The 17,806-nt window shown below is 52.9% G+C and overlaps 4 protein-coding genes across 4 annotated transcripts; 2 read left to right on the top strand and 2 right to left on the bottom strand.

Moving 5' to 3' along the window:
• The first annotated feature begins 2,347 nt into the window (after positions 1–2,347).
• On the top strand, positions 2,348–4,029 carry BO80DRAFT_180893 (uncharacterized protein). Its single transcript, XM_025714014.1, has 2 exons — positions 2,348–2,643; positions 2,710–4,029. Exon 2 carries the CDS (start codon positions 2,827–2,829, stop codon positions 3,877–3,879), a length of 1,053 nt encoding a protein of 350 aa, XP_025572115.1. The 5' UTR covers positions 2,348–2,643; positions 2,710–2,826; the 3' UTR covers positions 3,880–4,029.
• A 1,658-nt stretch (positions 4,030–5,687) lies between these two features.
• On the top strand, positions 5,688–7,022 carry BO80DRAFT_363080 (adaptor protein NBP2; the record flags this gene model as incomplete). The annotated part of the gene is made up of 1 exon (XM_025716084.1): positions 5,688–7,022. One exon carries the CDS (start codon positions 5,688–5,690, stop codon positions 7,020–7,022), a length of 1,335 nt encoding a protein of 444 aa, XP_025572114.1.
• Positions 7,023–8,680: 1,658 nt separating this feature from the next.
• On the bottom strand, positions 8,681–10,708 carry BO80DRAFT_504441 (ENTH domain-containing protein; the record flags this gene model as incomplete). Its single annotated transcript, XM_025724427.1, has 5 exons — positions 10,520–10,708; positions 10,394–10,425; positions 10,218–10,297; positions 10,064–10,145; positions 8,681–10,027 (listed from the first exon to the last, which is right to left on the bottom strand). The coding sequence occupies exons 1-5, from the start codon at positions 10,599–10,601 to the stop codon at positions 8,681–8,683; spliced, it is 1,623 nt and encodes a 540-aa protein (XP_025572113.1). The 5' UTR covers positions 10,602–10,708.
• A 170-nt stretch (positions 10,709–10,878) lies between these two features.
• Positions 10,879–17,306, bottom strand: BO80DRAFT_504440 (putative Ras GTPase activating protein). Its single transcript, XM_025724426.1, has 3 exons — positions 12,448–17,306; positions 12,118–12,396; positions 10,879–12,059 (listed from the first exon to the last, which is right to left on the bottom strand). The coding sequence occupies exons 1-3, from the start codon at positions 16,889–16,891 to the stop codon at positions 11,170–11,172; spliced, it is 5,613 nt and encodes a 1,870-aa protein (XP_025572112.1). The 5' UTR covers positions 16,892–17,306; the 3' UTR covers positions 10,879–11,169.
• Between the last annotated feature and the right edge of the window lie 500 nt (positions 17,307–17,806).

Here is a 17,806-nt window from a genome sequence, read left to right as displayed (position 1 = left end):
ATGAACCGACAGGGCAACTGCAGATTATGCCGCACGCAGTCTGCTAGAGATGTACCATATCGCCTGATGCAGAACGGCCAATGCCACCGAAGTTCGGACACACCAGAACAAACAATAGGACCTTGGGGCTTTCCGGCAAGCAATTGGATTGGTACACCCACTACATTATCACAGGGTCTACCCTAGTGATCCATGAGGCATGGCCATCTCACGGACTAAGTCAAACGGAGTTTCTTAGATGATGGCCCAAATCATGATCCAGCACCCTCCATCTATCATGGGCCTCGCTTCAGCGAAGGTTGGCCTGAGTTGGTGATGATTTTAGAAACTCCAACCCACCGCTTATTCTTGTCAAGCTTCCATGAACCTCATCAAAGTAAGGGGCTTGGAAGATTCCTCTCTTTTCAGGTCCAAGCAGGCAGTTGTCCTACCATTTCAGAATGCCGTGCCTAACATATATGTGTTTCTGCCGTGTCGCTCGTTGAAAAGCGGACCGTTCGGGTTTGTTGCAGATTGCAAACCGGACGCCTCATCTGATCGAATAACGGCGCTTTTCATAAAGAAAGGATGCTCAGCAGCACCTGAGTACCGCGCGACTCTGATTGTGAAGGAGATACATCTCCTTACTCTGTACTTCGTACGCTCTCTGTATTTGACACACAAGACGTAATGCGAAAGAATATGTTAGGTAACCAGAAGTCAGTTCCCATCATCGGGTCTGTCATGGCGTCCATCTGAGGGAAGCTGCATCCACATCGGACTCCAACCCGCAGCCCAAGGTTCTGAATATTCCCTCATTCTCTTGGGGACGGGTGGGACGGTGGACACCGGGACAGGAGACCATGGCCACTGAAGGGTCGTGATTCATCGGAGATAACGCGTGATACCCACCGCTTTTCATCTAATCAATCTCTGCATCTGTGCCGCAAAGGGTTCCATCCGGGTCTTTGCTCCTACGGTTTCAGTATTCTTCGCTAGTTGATTTTGTATCCCGACGGATGAATGGAAGATAGGCGTCTCATCTCACCGTTGATGAGCGCTGACCCTTCGGGACATATGGAGTAGACCAGAGTTTTCTTCGGCGTCAGCAGTAGACACTCGGGAACCTAAAAGAAAACAAGTTCAGTTGCGGGTCAAGCGCGTACGCAACCAGGTTCGATCAGAGTGATATCATCATAGGCACCTGAAGCTTTCGGGACTGCACAGTTGCGTAAATCACATTACGGAATGTAAATGCTAGGGTTTGGAAGATTTCTGCGCAGTCGGGCAATACTTGCGGGATCGAAGTCGACGAATTGGTGTCATTGGTGCCATGTCCAAATGGAACGGTCGGCGGTCGGACACGCTGGAGATTACCTGATCTAGGAATGGGGACGGTGGGGATCGCGTAGCCGCCAAGCACGAACAAGATGAAGGTGGCAGAAACAATTCAGCCTGCAGAGGGCGGACTTCAGATGCGACAGAACCAGCCCTTGGATGGGGAACTGGCAAGTGCGCCGGCAGGCTGGACACTAATCGGGACTTGGTAACCGAGAAGAATGTCGCTCATCTCATCCCATGCATGACTTGCACACTAGAAGACTCCCAGAAAGCTTGGTGGTCCCAACATTGGGGGAATTTTAGTTTTCACCTTCCTTGCTGCCTGATCAAGTGTCATCTTTATCCCACAACTATCTCAATAACTCACTATCTAGCTTCCCTAGGCAATAGATGGATTTTGTCCGCCGCTTTGTTGCTGCTTGGGCTGGAAGAGCGGGGCGCCCGTGTTTCATCGCTCCCCGTCACGGCGCCTATACATCCAATGTCTGTGGATGCCTGCCGGCAGGCGACTGAACATCCTGGAGCACAGGTTCAGCACCTCAAACACACTACGCATCTCCCAGGCATCGCTCAAGGTGTCACCTGCTTGGTTCTGCATGACGGAGCGCTGTGATGGAACCCCAAACCAATCAGCGAGCTCCTTGTTCTACAACGGCTTCACTTCTGCAACACGGGAGATCTTCTACTATGACGCCTAATGTCATGAGATTTCACTCCAGACCGGGTTAGGCGCCGCTGCTAATTTCGGAACTTGATACCCCAGGATACCTTGTCATGCATGATTTGAGTCAATCAGGTTCTTCAGGTGGCTCAAGCTAGAAGCTACTAGCAATGACTCAGGACCCTATACACGCGACATATCGGGACGCAGGAAAGCTTGGTCGGGCGAATCTGCGGATCGATTGGCCTTGGAGACACCATGACAAGGACTACTTCAATCGTATCTGGCATCATCCTTAGCGCCTGTAAAGCATGCGTCCTCTTGACGCTGGTTCATTCACTTCCTGAGATGGTTGTGTTTCAAATGACCTGATCACATTGGGCGCAACAATGATCCCTATATCTTCCTCTTGCACTGCTAACAAACATGAACCACAGAATAAAGGTGGGGAGCGAAACATTCAAATTAATATTTATTGTGACCCCCTTCGGTTGTCAATTTTAGTGAATCTATTGGTTTTTGTGTTTGGACAATCTCTTTGTGCTTGGGAGGCACCTCGTTGTCTTTCTTATTGTTACTGTTCCACCTCAGGGAGCCTTCCGACAACGCAAACTTCTCAAAGGGAAGAGCGAGGTGAAACTTTTGGGATGAGTATATAGTTGGTACGAATCCTTGTACTCGCTCGAGGAACTTTCTCAGGTGAATGCTGTTCTAACTACTGACTTTAGACAAAGACTACTCTCCAACTTTTATGCGACCCCGCTGGCCGGTGTCTTATCTGCCTAACGATATCTTGGATCCTGCCCTGTGACTCAGACATAAGGGAACAAGGGAGATTATAGAGCATGAATCATTCCTGCCTCAGCGCTCTGAGGTGGTTCCTCTTAGTCCTCCTCTTCTCAACCGTGAGCGCCCATTCTTGGATTGAGCAGCTGCTGGTCATCGCAGCAAATGGGACTTTTGTTGGAGCTCCTGGCTACGCCAGAGGCAATGTCTTACGCACCGACCCTAGCTTTAACGACAAGACCATGACCTATCTTCTCCCGCCAAACGGTCAAGCCAACCAGAGCGTAATTGAACCTACCGATAAGTTGTGCAAGAGCACACAGCGAACACAGAACCAAACTGAAGGCAGCCCCCGGCTGCAGGCAAGTGCTGGCGCTGCCATAGCCCTTCGCTTTCAAGAAAACGGCCATGTGACATTACCCTGGAATCAACCAGGAAAGCCGAAGAACCGAGGGACGGTGTACGTTTACGGAACCACAGAGCCCAAGGAGGACGAGAACTTTGTGGACGTCCACAAGGTATGGAACCGAAATGGCACCGGAGGTGATCGACGCGGCGTCCTCTTGTCGCAACAGAACTTTGATGACGGCCGATGCTACCAGATCAACAATGGTAATATCTCCGAGCATCGCCAAAAGGCGTTTCCTCACGTGGCGGACCAAACGATGGGAGCCGACCTGTGGTGTCAACAAGACATCGCGCTACCGTCCGATGCACCCTCAGGGAAACTGTATACACTCTACTGGGTCTGGGACTGGCCCACGGCTCCTGGCGTGGACCCCTCGCTCCCTAACGGCAAGCTGGAAATGTATACGACTTGCATTGATGTCGAGGTGGTTGACGGCGACAATTCTACGACTGCTTCGCGTGTTCGGGAGGGATATGTGGAGGATCAGTCCCTTGATCGAGCAGCCATTCCGTCCGAGTTTGCCGAGATCATGAGTTCTGGCACTAGCAAGGAGGCTGGAAGCAGTCTTGCGCCATCTTCGTCGACCACTCCGGCTCCAACCTCAACTCCAACTCCGACCCCAGCCCCAACGACGCCCCCTCGGGTCTCCATTGTAACGACCTTTATCACGAGTTACGTGACCGTGCAACCCACCGGGGGCTGAGTGGTGGGAAAGACCTGATTTAGGGTCTTGCTGTTGGTGCAGGATCCCTTACGTTCACAATAGCTGGAGAGCTAGAATGTGTTTTAGTTTGATACCCCTCCAATGGAGCCCAGTGGAAGGATCAGACAGTAGACACAGCCATCCGCTCAGCCTGTCCTTTCTTTTTCTGTCCCTCGAGCTAGGCGGGCCTGGCCGGGGTTGATGACTTTCGCTATCATTGATATTCTTCCCTTGTTGATCGCCACTTTTTCTGGTCCATAGACATTGATTTATGCGATTGTTGTCATTTCTCCTCCATCATGGCACTCATGTTACACGAGATGCAGAAATCCTTCACGCGTAGAGAACCCTCAGTAAATTGGAGTCGAGTGGCTGGGGGGATGCAAGGCACGGAAGGCAGGCATGCGGGCGGCAACGAGCTTAATTGCCTGACTGCTGAGGCTGCCCAGTGGCCCGTTCGGGGATGGCCCGAGGCATCGACACCTGAAACACGCTAGGCCACGCGTGGGCAGTCACGTGCGGGGACGGCTCTTCTTCAAACGGGCGGAACAAAAAACGACCCAGCGATCGATCGCCGGCGATGCCTCATTCATTATCATCATCATCGTTGGGGTTGAGTCTGTCGCAACCTGGCAGTGTGAAGTGTGAGGCCTCCTGGCTCGTTCCTTGAGAAGTGGTGCCATTGTCGAGTGTCCCTGCATGCCAGCCCGCGGGCTTTCTGAATCCTGAACCTGAACTCCACCACACCAGTGACTGCGCCTCGTTGATCCTTAACGCTTCAGTCGGAGCCTTCACGGCAGGTAAGTTAGCAGTAATCTCCGGCGCGCCTGGCAAGCCTCTCTCTCGCCCCTACCACCTCTACCACCTCCTCCTCCACGTCCTCGCTCCACCGTCCATTGTCATCTTCTCCTACTCCTGCAGCCGGTGTCATCCAACTACTGGCGCTCAGCCATCCATCCCCTCTTTCTACGCCCCCCTCCCCCCCAGATCCTCTCTCCTGCCTCCTCCTCTGTCATTGGGTTCGGTAGTCGCCGTCTGCTAAAAGTGGCGCTTTTTTCCCTGCCCTCGTTGCTAAATTTAGCATCCCCAGTTTTGCCCTCGACCATCCGAACTCTGAAGCGCGGGACCCAAACGCTCACGAAACAACCTCCTCTTCTTACTTTGCTCAACCACCCCCGGGCATTGGCCGTCGGTCCTCTGACTCCTCTCATCCTCTGCTCCCACCCCTGCAGCCGCCTGGTCGGTGCAGTCCACATTCGGTCGTGTTGATTGATTCTTGGCTTGTGGAAAGAGGGGAGCTGTCCGTCCTGACGATCCCCGCTGAAGTCGATAGCCGCGCTGTACCTGTCCGTTAACTTGTCGATTGTTGCCGGCCCTGTCAGACATTCACTGCGGCCACCTCGCTTCTCTGGCGTCTAGCCGCAGTCCATTTATCGCCGTTCGTCCAGTGTGCGCCCGGTTGAAACAGACTTTCCTCGGCGCAGCCTCCTCCAGAACCAGATCTGCATCGTGCTTGCACGCAAGGAGTGCACCAGGCATACCCTCCGAGTCGAATCGCATGCTTTCGCATCTGCTTCCTTGGTGCGATTATTTCCTGGCAACAATCTTCAGGCGGGTTCTGGTAGTAGAGTTTCGTTGAAAGGGCGATCGCGATGCGAAACTAGGGCGGACCGGTTCTCCAGCTTTTCTACCCCCCTCCCTCGAGCGACAACTTCCGACCTGACGTTACCTTCACACGACATCCTCGATACGTAATTATCCAATCCTTTACTCTGATCATCACCTGAGAGACACTCATGACCACCGTCATGGCTTCCACGACCTCGCCTCCCTCGTCTCAGCAGACGGTTTCTTCCACCTTGACGGTTTTGCCGCCTATAATCACCGACACCCCAGCGAAGCGGCAAGGCCGTCAGCGGTCCTCGTCGTACGCAAAAGACCGTCTCTCCACACACTCTAATGTTTCCTTAGCTTCTCAGAATCGGTCGCGGCCGGGATCTCATGTTTTCCCTGTCTTCCATTCCAGCTTACCGTATGCGCTGGTCCGCGATTTCGCATATCCTGCGATCCACCCTCTTCACTATGGCCCATTGCCACCGCGTGCGTCGGTGGTGTCAACCCCGGCGAGCGAGCAACGGCGCCTCTCCGATCCCCCGGCCCCGTGGGACAGCTCTCGTGGCCAGTGGTCTATGGGACCGTGGACTACTGACCATAGCTACGGGCACCAGCAACTTCCCGCCATGTCCTTCGGGGATGGGCCACCATATAGCGAAGACGAAGACCTGCACAGCCCAGTGTTTTCTGCCCCCCGTCACCGAAAGAACAAGTCCACCGGAACCGACTTGAATGGGCGGAAATCCCGGGGCCCTGGCGGCCGTGAGCATCAAAGCACGGGCTATGAGGGAGACGCCGATCGGGGAACGCTGGTCAGCATGAACGCAGACGGCAGCGAGACGTACTATGTAAACGATGACGACGCCATGGAGGACGGACCAGGTGGCGAGTATGTCACATATCCGGCAAATGAAAGCCGGTATTCCCATATGGGCTCGTATGACGACTACCAGCGTTATGGACATGATGCGGACTTTGATTCTGAAGACGACTATGCAGGCGATCATCGGTATTCGCGTGACTTCCAGTTTGCCGTGGGTTGCCCTGACGAAGAGATGCACGGCAAGGCAGTTGCGCTGTTTGACTTCACGAGGGAACACGAAAATGAGCTGCCCTTGACTGAGGGACAGGTGATCTTCGTCTCATACCGGCATGGCCAGGGCTGGCTTGTTGCAGAGGACCCCAAGACAGGGGAAAGCGGGTTGGTGCCTGAGGAGTTTGTCCGTCTGCTTCGAGACATCGAAGGAGGGTTGACGTCGTTGAACGGCGAGCCAGACGCAGATGAAGAAAGCCATACGTACCTGAGCCCGGAGTCGACCGACTCACAGCAAGCGTTAACGCCCACCCAAGATGAGCAGCTTCCCTTGGAATCGACCTTCGTTAGCGTCGAGCATGTCTCCAACGGGGAGAAAAGGGAGTCTTCACGGCTGTCCAGCGGTGGCAAGACGGAGTCGAACACGTCACATTTTCTAGCAGGAAATCAGGGGATCGACGCCCCGCAAGACCTGGCCGAGAAGAAAGCCCACTAGAATACCTCCTTGGGTTGTTACTCGTTGCAGCCTTGGAGCCAAGGCCCTGCCAAAAGGGTGTATACGATGTTGGCTCGCAATGACCTAGTAACTGCTAAGCCATGAGGGGCATTGGCTGAGTCCGGCGTGGTTCTCGAGCCCAGCATGATTGCATCATCTTTTCTTTCTTTTTTTTTCCTTACTGTTCTTGTTGTTCCCCGGCTGGAACTGCTATTATTGGAATACCTCCATTTGAACAGGCCGGCCGTTCGTGCATGCATGCATGATATGATCCATTTCATGACGAGAGTTGGGGGAGAAAGTATGTCTGTGTGTGGCTGTCTGATGTGGAAATGGAGTGGGTGACATGCCTGTATATATGTTCTGTACTTGAGCGATGGCGTCAATGCATTAGATTATGGTTGTAGGCTGGCTTTGTGAAAAGCATATTCTAGCATACTACAGCGTGTGATCGAAGTATTCATATACCTCCAGCAGCGGTGTTTCTTGTTGATTCAGTTTTTGATGGAATTTATTATCTGTGATTTGTGCTTTGATGTATTTACCTACTACCACCTACATATCCTCCTGCTCCGTTAGCAGAATCCTGTACCTACTCATGCTATTATTTTGCCCTGATGATATGAACCTCAAGATACTATACATGCATATATGATTTATTTGATATATTGAAATCCACCTCAGCGGCTAACATACACTATACGGGTACTGCTACTGCTGCTGCTTTCGAGAGACATGGTTACGTATACCAGATTCGCAATTTAGAACAGGTCGCAATTTAGAACATGATCTCCATTCGCTGAGTTTCCCTCATGTCCTGATCCATAATCTTTCGATGATTCCTTCTCGAAACCCCTATTATTGCACTTGGGATATATCGGTTGCCTAGGAGGTATCCCTTATCTGTAACCGATAAGATCCACAATGATGGGGATGTATCCAGGTTAAACGAATGAACGTCGAATTGGTGCGAGACCGAGAACCTCACAGGGTCTCTGAGATTATTTCTAGGGAGGGTCGGTATTCATTTCGTTCATGTTATCTTGCGTAATACTTTGACAAGGGGTAAGAGAGTAGTAATATACCATAAACTGGAACGGATTTATACAGCTTAGCCACAGTGATGGCTAGAAAGAAGGAAGGGTTTTGGTAATCGGAAGTTATGTAGTAGATAGGTGTAACTAGTTAGAATAGGAATGATTTGTCAGCTGCTTCTTGCTTTTCCCTTCCGTTCGATGTTAACACAGATTAAATCAGTTCTAAGGGGATCGGATCACATAAGATCGTCCAGGGGGTTTGGTAGGAACCGCGAGAATGAACTAGACTATGGCCCACGCCACAAAGGAGGGAGAATATGGCCCACATATACACATCGAGAGTCGAGTCCGTCCGTAGAGGGAGGTATGTAAATAGATAGATAAGTAGGTAGGCCTGCTATTTTAGATCTTGCATGGATTCGATCAAGCAAAATAAAGAAAGGAAGAAAGGAAGAAAGGAAGAAAGGAAGAAAGGAAGAAAGGAAGAAAGGAAGAAAGGAAGAAAGGAAGAAAGGAAGAAAGGAAGAAAGGAAGAAAGGAAGACTCGCACTACGGTATGAACACAGACACATTGCCCAAAAGAAACACAGTAAAGAGAAGATGAAGTAAAAGGTATAGATCCTAGCCCAACAGATCATCCAGTCCGGAGCTGCCGGTCTTCGGTGTTGCTGATGTGCTGCGGCCCTGGTTCGAGAAAGGACTGCTTGAAGCGGCCGGGGCCCCCCAGATGCCGGCGCTGGCCTTCTCCTTGGCCATACTGGCTAGATTAGGCCCCTTGTTTGCGGTCGTAGGGGTCTTTTGCAGGCCGGCGCTGGCGCTGGCGGTGGACCAGAGCGAGCCGAAAGCGTCGCCGGAGGCCTTGGGGGCAGCAGGCTTGCTGGCGGCAGAGGTGGTGGGCGTGGTGGAGCTGAAGGAGGAAATAGACGACATGCCGGGGCGGTGGCCCACGGCGGGTTGGGTGGTGTTGGTAAGGGAGGAAACGGAGGTGTAGTAGTTGGGGGTGGCGGCTTGGAAGCCCGTGGGCTTGGGTTGCGCCAGGGAGCTCTGCGAGAGCGTGGGAGAGGCCATCGTGCTGGAGGTCGGAGTAGGGGTCATCGAGGTGAAGCCTACAATGCCGTTCAGGTTGGTACCTTGAGTGGCCGAGATCGGCTGGGGGGCCGCAAACTGCGTGCTGGAGGTCGTGCTGACGGTGGAGGCCGGCGCGGGGATGGAGAACTGCGCCGACGATGCAGGCGCGGGCGCGGGCGCTGGGGTGGCGGACTGGAAATCGTCGAACTCGTCATCGTCATCAGCAGGCTTGGAGTCGAGGATATCGAGTCCGCTGCTGGCCGTGCTGGTGGCAGGCTTCTTGGCCGCACTGACCGAAGTCGTCACGGTCTCCTCTCCAAAGTCGAACAAGTCGGGCTCGGGGGCTTTGGGAGCTGCAGCTGCCGGCTGTTTGGTCTGTCGGGTGGTCCGAGGAGGACTGGGCCCGCGCCGGCGGGGGGGACTGGCATCGCCTTCATCGTACTCGTCGTACTCGTCGAACCGGTTGGAGCGTCTCCCGGAATCATTGATGTCCGCTGTGTTGCCTCCGAAGCCACCGCCGTCGCCGTAGACGCCTCCGCTGTAACCACCAAACGACAGACTCTCACTGCCAAAGCCGCCATACCGGCCGGAGCTGGAGCTGGACATGCCACCACCGATGTGCGAACCACCCTCAAAGCCACCGAACTTGTTGCGGTTGGTCCGAGCCTTCTTTCTCTCCGAGCGGATCAGGTCGACGTCACCGAGCAGCTTCACCAGCTCCGATGACCGGTTGCGCACGTTGATTCCCTGATCTTTTCCGTTCTGGTCGATGAAGTGGAACTGGCGGAGCATCCGGATCAAGGACATGTGGGAGCGGGCATCGTCGACAACGCGTTCGGATCCGTTCTTGATGAGGAACTCTAGCAGTTGGAGCGCCTGCCGCGCATCGTGAGCCGAGACCTACAGGAGGTGTGTCCGGAAGACAGTAGGACCAACCTTGTAGATCTGGCGCCATTCCTCCGATGTCTTGTCTGTGAAGCGCTTGTAGATCATAGGCATAATCTCGTTCAGCAATTGACTGCATGTGGCGACAGGTCATCAGTACTGCGGACGCCTCGGTAGTCCATGCGACGGGGGCGGGGAGACTGACTAGCTATGGGTTCCGCTGGCGATCTCATGCATCAGGGTATTGGAGGCTCCCCAAGGCTCATTGTTGGTAGCTTCTCGAACCTAATAGATGTGAGTGTTGTGCACAACGGACACCGCAGAGGGTGCGGAGGCAGGGACTCGTGGCGGGACGGAACTGGCGGGAGAGTAGGAACGGACCTTGGCCTCCATCTCGGTGTAGTTCATGACCGCTATCAGAGTCAGTGGATCGCCTGTAGCACGGGAGGAGAATCGGAAGCCATCTCAAAGGCCAGGAGGGTTTGGGGGTTTCCGGCGGGGACGTACCATTCTGGACCTTGCGGACTCCCGCCTTGAGGTCATACAAGGTCAGGTTGCTGACCTGGTCTTTGAGGCTGGCGAAATCCATGGCGCTCTCAGCACGGAGGGAAATTCTGGCACAGAATCGATTGAAGCCGCGACAGGAAGCGAGCGGCGGGGACAAGGGCAGGAAGTCAAGTGGCAGGGGACGAGGAGGCGGAAGTTGAGACGGCCATCGCCTCCAGCTGGCATCGATCGCCGTTGGGCCCCAAGCCGTCACGTGGCGCCCCCTGACCCGTCCATCAATAAAGGACCTACACATCTACACTGATTGATCCGTCTACAATCAACAACCCCTCTCCGAGAGATTCCACAAGGTATATACCAGAGCATCATCATCATTCCTCGCAAGGCACCTATAAGGGGTACGTACATACATATATTTCATTCATTCAATCATCAGGGGGACGCAAAAAACACACAGCAAGTATATGGGAATCACTGGCTCATCTTCCCCATGCCATCTCGGGGTCCCATCCGGGATGAGCCTTTTCATCGGCAACATGACACAAAGAAAAAGGGATATCACGAGAGAAATACACATCGCAAAATACAAGCAAAACAAAAAATCAACGAATAGAATCGCATCGAATCGAAGCAACTGGCATACCGTTCCATCACTCATTATAGAATTTCCTCATGATCAGATGCAGGAAAAGATTGACGTTGACCCGTAGGTGCCCATCGAAGAAATCCAGAAACTGCATGTTGTTGAACTGGGCTTGCAGCAGGTCGTCCAACGGAACCTGCGCGTTGGCACCGGGGATCATCATCGGTCCACTGCTGCCATCGATAGTGAAGACACCGACTTCATTACTCGAGATGGTCAGGTCGACCCGGTCCCATTGTCGCTCGGTATAGCCCTTCCAGTGGACGAGAACACCCTTGTCCGCTAGGTTGCGTGCCGAGTACTTATAAGATCCGAACTTGAACACCTTGCCCGATTTCTGAAGCTCGCGCTGGTGATCCCACTGCTTGGTAAACGGCATGAGGAACCGCTTCTTTCCCTTCTTGTTCTGCAGCGTCACCATAGCCTGCTCGATGTAGTCGTTATATGTCTTGAGCTGTTGATCCAGCCAGATGGCTTGGTCGTTTAGGCGGGTAAGCGTCATCCGAGCGCTGTCCAACTCCCGTTCTCGTTGAATCCGTCGGCGATGCTTCGTGCGAATGTCGATGGCAATCGCATTCAGGAGATCCTGGTAGTAGTTGTCACGGCGGATCTTGCCGGTTTGTTCAAGTTGTAAGATATTCTCCAGGGCCGTCTGCTTTAGTTCGGAGTAGCTCATCGAGGCAAGGTCAACCATGGTGTTGGCTTCCGAGTATGCACTTTGTCGGGGATTGTTCGCGCTCAACTCGTCGCGCACCAGCATCATCCATTTGGCTTCGTCCTCCTCGGTGGGCGGCTTGACCATGATCTCCAGCAGATTGGCGCCCGTTTGGACCCGAATAATGTAGAGTATGCATCGTTTGGTCTCCATAAACAGTGCTTTCACATCTGCTTCTGGGTCTAATCCAATTGTCAGTCCCTGGCGCAGCCTAGTACTGAGGGAAGGGGGATTTCTCACCATCAACCTGAGCCAGCTTGGGGTTCAGGGTGAGACTGATTTCAGAAGAGTTGACACTCATCAGCTCGCTCTCGTTAGATTTGACATTACCCAGGTCGCGAATGACTTCCTTCAGAATATCGTCCGGATTCTGGCAGATGTAATGGATTTCGCTGGCGATAAGTTGATGAATGGAGAAGATGTCGGACATTTTAATGTACAACGTAGGCTTCGTCTTGGCATAGAGGTCATTGAACTCGTCGATGTCAAAATACGTTTCTGCGTCCTGAACGGAGACCACTACAACAAAGTCAGCACTGTCAGAAATTGCATTTAATGGGAAACACTCACTGTCCCCCCAGATCTGGCCAAGCCGTTGGATGGAATCCCCGATGTAGTCGTTTAGTGGCTGGAGGTAGACGTTCTCCGTGCCAAAAAGCCGGCCGGAGGCTATCTGCGCGATCACCTTTGAGATCTCTGATAGGTTTCGCTTCTGCTCTTGGGTCAAACCCCGGTCCACCACTCCATACCTCTCTGGTTCGACCATGGCAGGATGGAAGTAGTTCCTCCACACCCAATGGCCCGCAGTCTGGAGGATAAACCCAGAATCTTCCCCAGGGAATCGATGGCGAAGGCTCTCGTACATCTGTTTGGCGATATACCGGATTCCAAAAGGCATTCTGTACAAGAGCTCCTCAAAGGCTGAAAAGAATTGGTCGGCAATATCGCGAAGATCTTGGAGGTGTTGAATGAACGTCGCTCTGGTTTCTGGGTCTTGGATTGCCTCATTCCTCGGGATGTCCAGCCGGCGTCGGCTTCGCTTGCCAGTCCGGAGCTCTTCGTTGTTGATAGCCGAGCGGTAGATCTGTATGGGGTCGCTCTCCAAATCCAAGTCTGGGTTCTCGACCACATTTTCTTTCACGATGGGGCCTAGAATGTCGCGCATAAACTTTCGATCCCGAGGGGACTTGATATAGGACGCGAACAGCTTATTCCAGAAAGAGCTGCACCGTAAGTACTCATGGAGCGAATCAAAACTTTCAATCTCCTCCCTAGCGGAGCGGGCGAGTAGCTTGATGAGGTAGTATTCTTCACGCCTCTTCTGAGAGTATCCAAAGAGACCCATCATCAGATGTCTTATCCGCTCATACTCCTTCTCCGCCGTATTGAGCTCACGCAGCCGTCGGAACAACCGCGCCAGGTATTGAGACTGCGTCTGGAGGAGGAAGAAGAAAACTTGGTATTGCTCCAGCTTCCTTCTCGACGTCTTGTTCAAAGCCTTGAGATCGAATGGGTCTTTGGACGAGATCTCGCGGTTTGGCAAAAGACTTCCAACGTGACCACCAAAATGCTTTTGGTGCTTCACGACTTCATCGAGGGTGATTTTGTTCTTGACAAGGAGGGCAATTTTGATGTCAAGCTGACTGATATACTGTTCAGCCAACTCGTTTTGCCGAACTTGTTGAACAACCAGTTTTCTCGTCCGCTCGAACTCAATTTCCTCGTCAAAATCGAACTCACTATCGTTCAGCAGATGCACGAATCCCTTGACAGTTCCTACAGGTGGGTTCTTTCCACTTGTAAGGCTCTTGTATGCTTGGCCCTGGATCCGACCTCGCACAAAACTCTGCGCTTTGATTACCTTGTCCATATTTTCTCTGTAATGACGGCGCTTTGCTTCGAACCTTGATCTGACGAGATATCCACGGATCTGCGACTGAAGATCCATAACCTCATCTTCGGCAGCGGCCAGGTATGCAAGGGTTTGACCGAGTTCGACCCGAACAAGCATGGCTCTTATCTGTGCTTGGAGCTGGCTAACTTCATCCTCGCAATCATCTAACTCCTCAAGTATACCACCGACGTCAATTCGGAGGATTGCGGCGCGAATAAGAGCTTGGAGGTTTGTTATCACCAGATCTTCCTGCTCTAAAGCATCCGCATCCGCATCCAATCTCTTTCTGAGAATGAGACCCCGAGCCATAGACTGCAGGCCCAGTATTGATGCCTCCTCTCCCTTCAAGAATGCGCGTTGAGATTCCAGGAAGGACCGGGTAGCGTTCGCTCTGGAAATGCTCTGAAGCTCGACAACTGCGGGTACATGCTGGTTCAAACCTTGTCGGAGATGTTCGAGGTGTTCTCTAACAGCATTACCGCGCACGATCGATTGAAGAGAAGCGCACTCATTCTCTGTTCTTGCAAGAGCCTCTGCTTGCCGCTGTTGGAGGATCCTGACAGCAAAAGCCCGAGCGCCTGCTTGAACAAAGGTGATTGACGGAACTTCCTGAGTAAGTGAGGACTTCGTTTCTTTAATTCCGTTCCGGGCCAACATCCCTCGGATGAGCGCTTGCAGAAGTTCAGTGCCTACTCCAGCCTCGTCGATCTCCGCGTACTGTGTGCTCATCTGCTGCCGGACGAAGGCACCTCTGATAAGAGCTTGAAGCTCTATCACACCTGATTCGGTAGACCGGGTTGCTTCATACTGCTTCATGAACTCACTGCGCTGGATAGCGCCTCGGATCAGAGCTTGAAGCTCTACCACGTCCGGCTCGGTGGACCGTACTGCTTCATATTGCTGCGTAAATTGCCTGCGCTGGAGTGCTCCTCGAATCAGAGCTTGAAGCTCTACCACGTCCGGCTCGGTGGACCGTACTGCTTCATATTGCTGCGTAAATTGCCTGCGCTGGAGTGCTCCTCGAATCAGAGCTTGAAGCTCTACCACATCCGGTTCGGTGGAATGTACTGCTTCATATTGATGCGTGAGCTGGCTGCGCTGTAGCGCACCTCTGATAAAAGCTTGAAGTTCTATCACACCAGCCTCGGCCGACTGTGTTGCTTCGTATTGCTTTGAGAACTGCTTGCGCTGCAGAGCACCCCGAATGGCAGCCTGCAGCATTAAAACCTCTTCCTCCGCATCTCTCGTATCCTCGTAGAGTTCACACACGGTCTTCCGTTGAAGCGCTCCTCTTAGGGCTGCTTGGATCATTTTGATACCCGATTCCTCTTTCCGCATAGAAGTTTGAATCTGATTCACCTGAGCCCTTGCCTTGGCTCCTCGGATAAGGGTCTGCAGCCGCAGTACATCAAGCTCCTGGGCCTGGTAATTTTCTCTAACGCCTCTTTGGCGGTTTCGTACCAGAAAGGCTCGACAGATCGCTTGCAGATTTGTGGCGAATATTTTCATGTCCAGTCGGTAGTGAACGATCTGACGGGCCCAATCGCCGCGTATCCTCGACTGCAGCTCAATTAGGAAAGGCTCGAAGTCCCACAAATCGTTCATCAAGTTGCCGAGCTTCAATCGTAGCATCGCTCCCTTAATCTGAGCTTGGAACTCCACAATCGACGCTTCGTTTTCGTGCAGTTCGCGATCGATCCGATCTTCCTCGGATTCCGGCTCCGGCTCTGGTTCAGGCTCTGGTTCGGCTCCGAAGTTGGCAGCCATTCCCGTGAAACTGGGCATGCTGACGCCCGCCTTATCGAGACCCTTCTGTGTTTGCTCAAGTTCATGATGTTCGAATTCCAATTGACCCACCAGATTTCCCATTCGAAAATCGACGAGGCCTTTCTTGAACATCAGCCATGACAATGCGTGGACGCAGTGGATGACCTTGGGAAGGTTTTTCTTCTCGTAGAGATCGATGAGCTCGAACCTGAATAGCTCCGGCAGCTCGACTTCATCCAGGAACCGAAAGAACAGTGCTATGTTGTCGGAATGGCGATACTGCAGCCGCGGGTGTCTGAAAATCCGGAAGGTTCGGTTTGGGTACATTGCTTGAACCACCTCCGCGAGCGTTACTCCGTCACGCAGGGCTTCTTCCAACTGAACAATCGGCGGGATTTGTTTCTGAATGACCTCTTCGATCCATTCCTTGGCCTCTCCAATATGGCAGAGGTACTCGTATGCCTGTAGGAATTGCCGTTGTTTATCCATCCAATTCCCAGCCGCCCACGCCGATGCTGGCTTCTTCCGTCCTACTATAGGACCATTGTTCCCAGTCACTGTATCGGCTCGCTTCAAGCGTCGTCGCCCCTGCAACCCCACCACGGATGCACCATAACTGTCAAGAGCGAATTCTTCCGTCTCTCCAGACTTTGCAAACTTTGATAATGTTCGAAGGTGGCCGGTTGAAGATTTCTGGAATGTCTCTAACTCGGGGGCCGACAGGGTGTGGGTGACCTGCGGCGGGTTGGACAAACTATGAGCATGATGCGCTCTCACTTGTGGCTTGGTTTGAGGTGAGACAGCATGCGGGGACCAATTATGGGGCGAACTGGCTTTCGTAGAGCTCTGGTCGTTGTATGACGCTGTTTCCTTGGGTGTCTCAACTTCCTGGTGATGCGCATGACGGGGTTCGGGGGTCTGTGGACGATTCTCCTTCCAGTACTGAGGGTTGTCGACTGTCTGGCTTCGGTTATGGCGAAAGGCGGGTGGTTTGGTAGTTACAGGAGATGAGTTGGGAGATGAGTTGGGGGCTTGGGACAGTGGTCGCAATGAGCGGCGGATATTCTCATAAGTGGCGCCCGCATTGGCCCAACTTTTCCCTTGGGAGGCGCCCCCCGACATTTCCTTGAGGGTCGTGGTGTTTACTTCGCTCTTTCCCCGTCTATGGCCAAGCACAGACCCAATGGACGCGACTGAGGAGACGGTGCTCGTGCGACTGGGAGCAAGTGAATTCGACGAGACGGTGTATATGGATGAGTTTGTGGAGGCCGTTGATCCATGGCGGAGTGGGCTCGATGTCTGGTCAGGAAAATCCGTCTGTGTGCGTCGGAGCGATGCGAAATGGCTTGACATCACGGTTGCCGATCTGAAAAGAAGAATGCGATAACCAATGGAAATGGAAGAGGCTCAGCTTCAATTGGCCGCATACCTACCTCCCGGACCGAAGCAGCAAGCCGACAAAAGTCGAGCGCAGAAGAGGTTGCGTGGATATCACTGGGATGGAATGTTCAACCAAGGGAGAGGCTGCATGACCCTGTGGTAACGGGAAGAATTGGGCCGGGAAGAATCGGTTGATGTAGAAACGGAAGGGCTTGGGCCTGAAAGCGCCTGATAAGGGAAAGATCAGAAAGCACAGCTCAGACGAGCAGGAGAAACATTAGGGGGTTCCACTGATCCCACTCGGTCGCAAGGTCCAAAATCTGAGTTGCGCGCAGATGGATTGATACTTCGTGAAGAAGAATACTGCAGCAACAGGAATGAAAACAAGAGGGAACTTGGAAGATGGTCAGCGCTAAAGCGGGGGTTCGGCGACCAAGTAAATCGGAGGCAGGAACGAGGGACGAGGAACGACCCCCAGCCCCCAGCCAAGAGCGAAAACAAATCTCCCAATCGGGGATGGCGTGCACGGGCAGGTGACTGTGCCGCCGATTGCCTCGACCAGTGACGTCGATCCGTGCCTCAGCCACAGGATTGTGTGGCTGGTAGCAGTTCCCACGATGGAATGAATCAATTCTCCGTCCCTCGTGCGAGATCGGGTCTGTCCGATCGATCGATAGTGGATTTCGGTTGCTGTCATGGGAAGACCTAAAGAAGCTGTCACAATGGATACCTAGGAGATTCCCAAAAATTTCATAGCTGTTTGCTGTTTTACGAGAAGGGAAAACACTATTACTAGATATATATCCCGTCACCCACCCATTCAGTTAGTGTACCCATATCCATGAAGAACTTTTCATATCCGAGCTTGCTCTCAGTAAATACTCTATT

The sequence above is a fragment of the Aspergillus ibericus genome, assembly GCF_003184845.1.
Source record: "Aspergillus ibericus CBS 121593 unplaced genomic scaffold BO80scaffold_41, whole genome shotgun sequence".
In the NCBI taxonomy this organism is placed as follows: Eukaryota; Fungi; Ascomycota; class Eurotiomycetes; order Eurotiales; family Aspergillaceae; genus Aspergillus; species Aspergillus ibericus.
The sequence above is the reverse complement of the archived record's forward strand: the minus strand, read 5'-3'. Positions and strand labels throughout refer to the sequence as shown.

What these genes read in the sequence shown, in the direction of transcription:
- BO80DRAFT_504440 (XM_025724426.1), bottom strand. Translation starts at nt 16,891, where the DNA reads ATGTCAAGCCATTTCGCATCGCTCCGACGCACACAGACGGATTTTCCT. An exon ending in TGGCCAGATCTGGGGGGACA is followed by an intron (nt 12,397 to 12,447) that starts GTGAGTGTTTCC and finishes ACTTTGTTGTAG; the next exon opens with TGGTCTCCGTTCAGGACGCA. An exon ending in CAAGCTGGCTCAGGTTGATG is followed by an intron (nt 12,060 to 12,117) that starts GTGAGAAATCCC and finishes CAATTGGATTAG; the next exon opens with ACCCAGAAGCAGATGTGAAA.
- BO80DRAFT_180893 (XM_025714014.1), top strand. Translation starts at nt 2,827, where the DNA reads ATGAATCATTCCTGCCTCAGCGCTCTGAGGTGGTTCCTCTTAGTCCTC.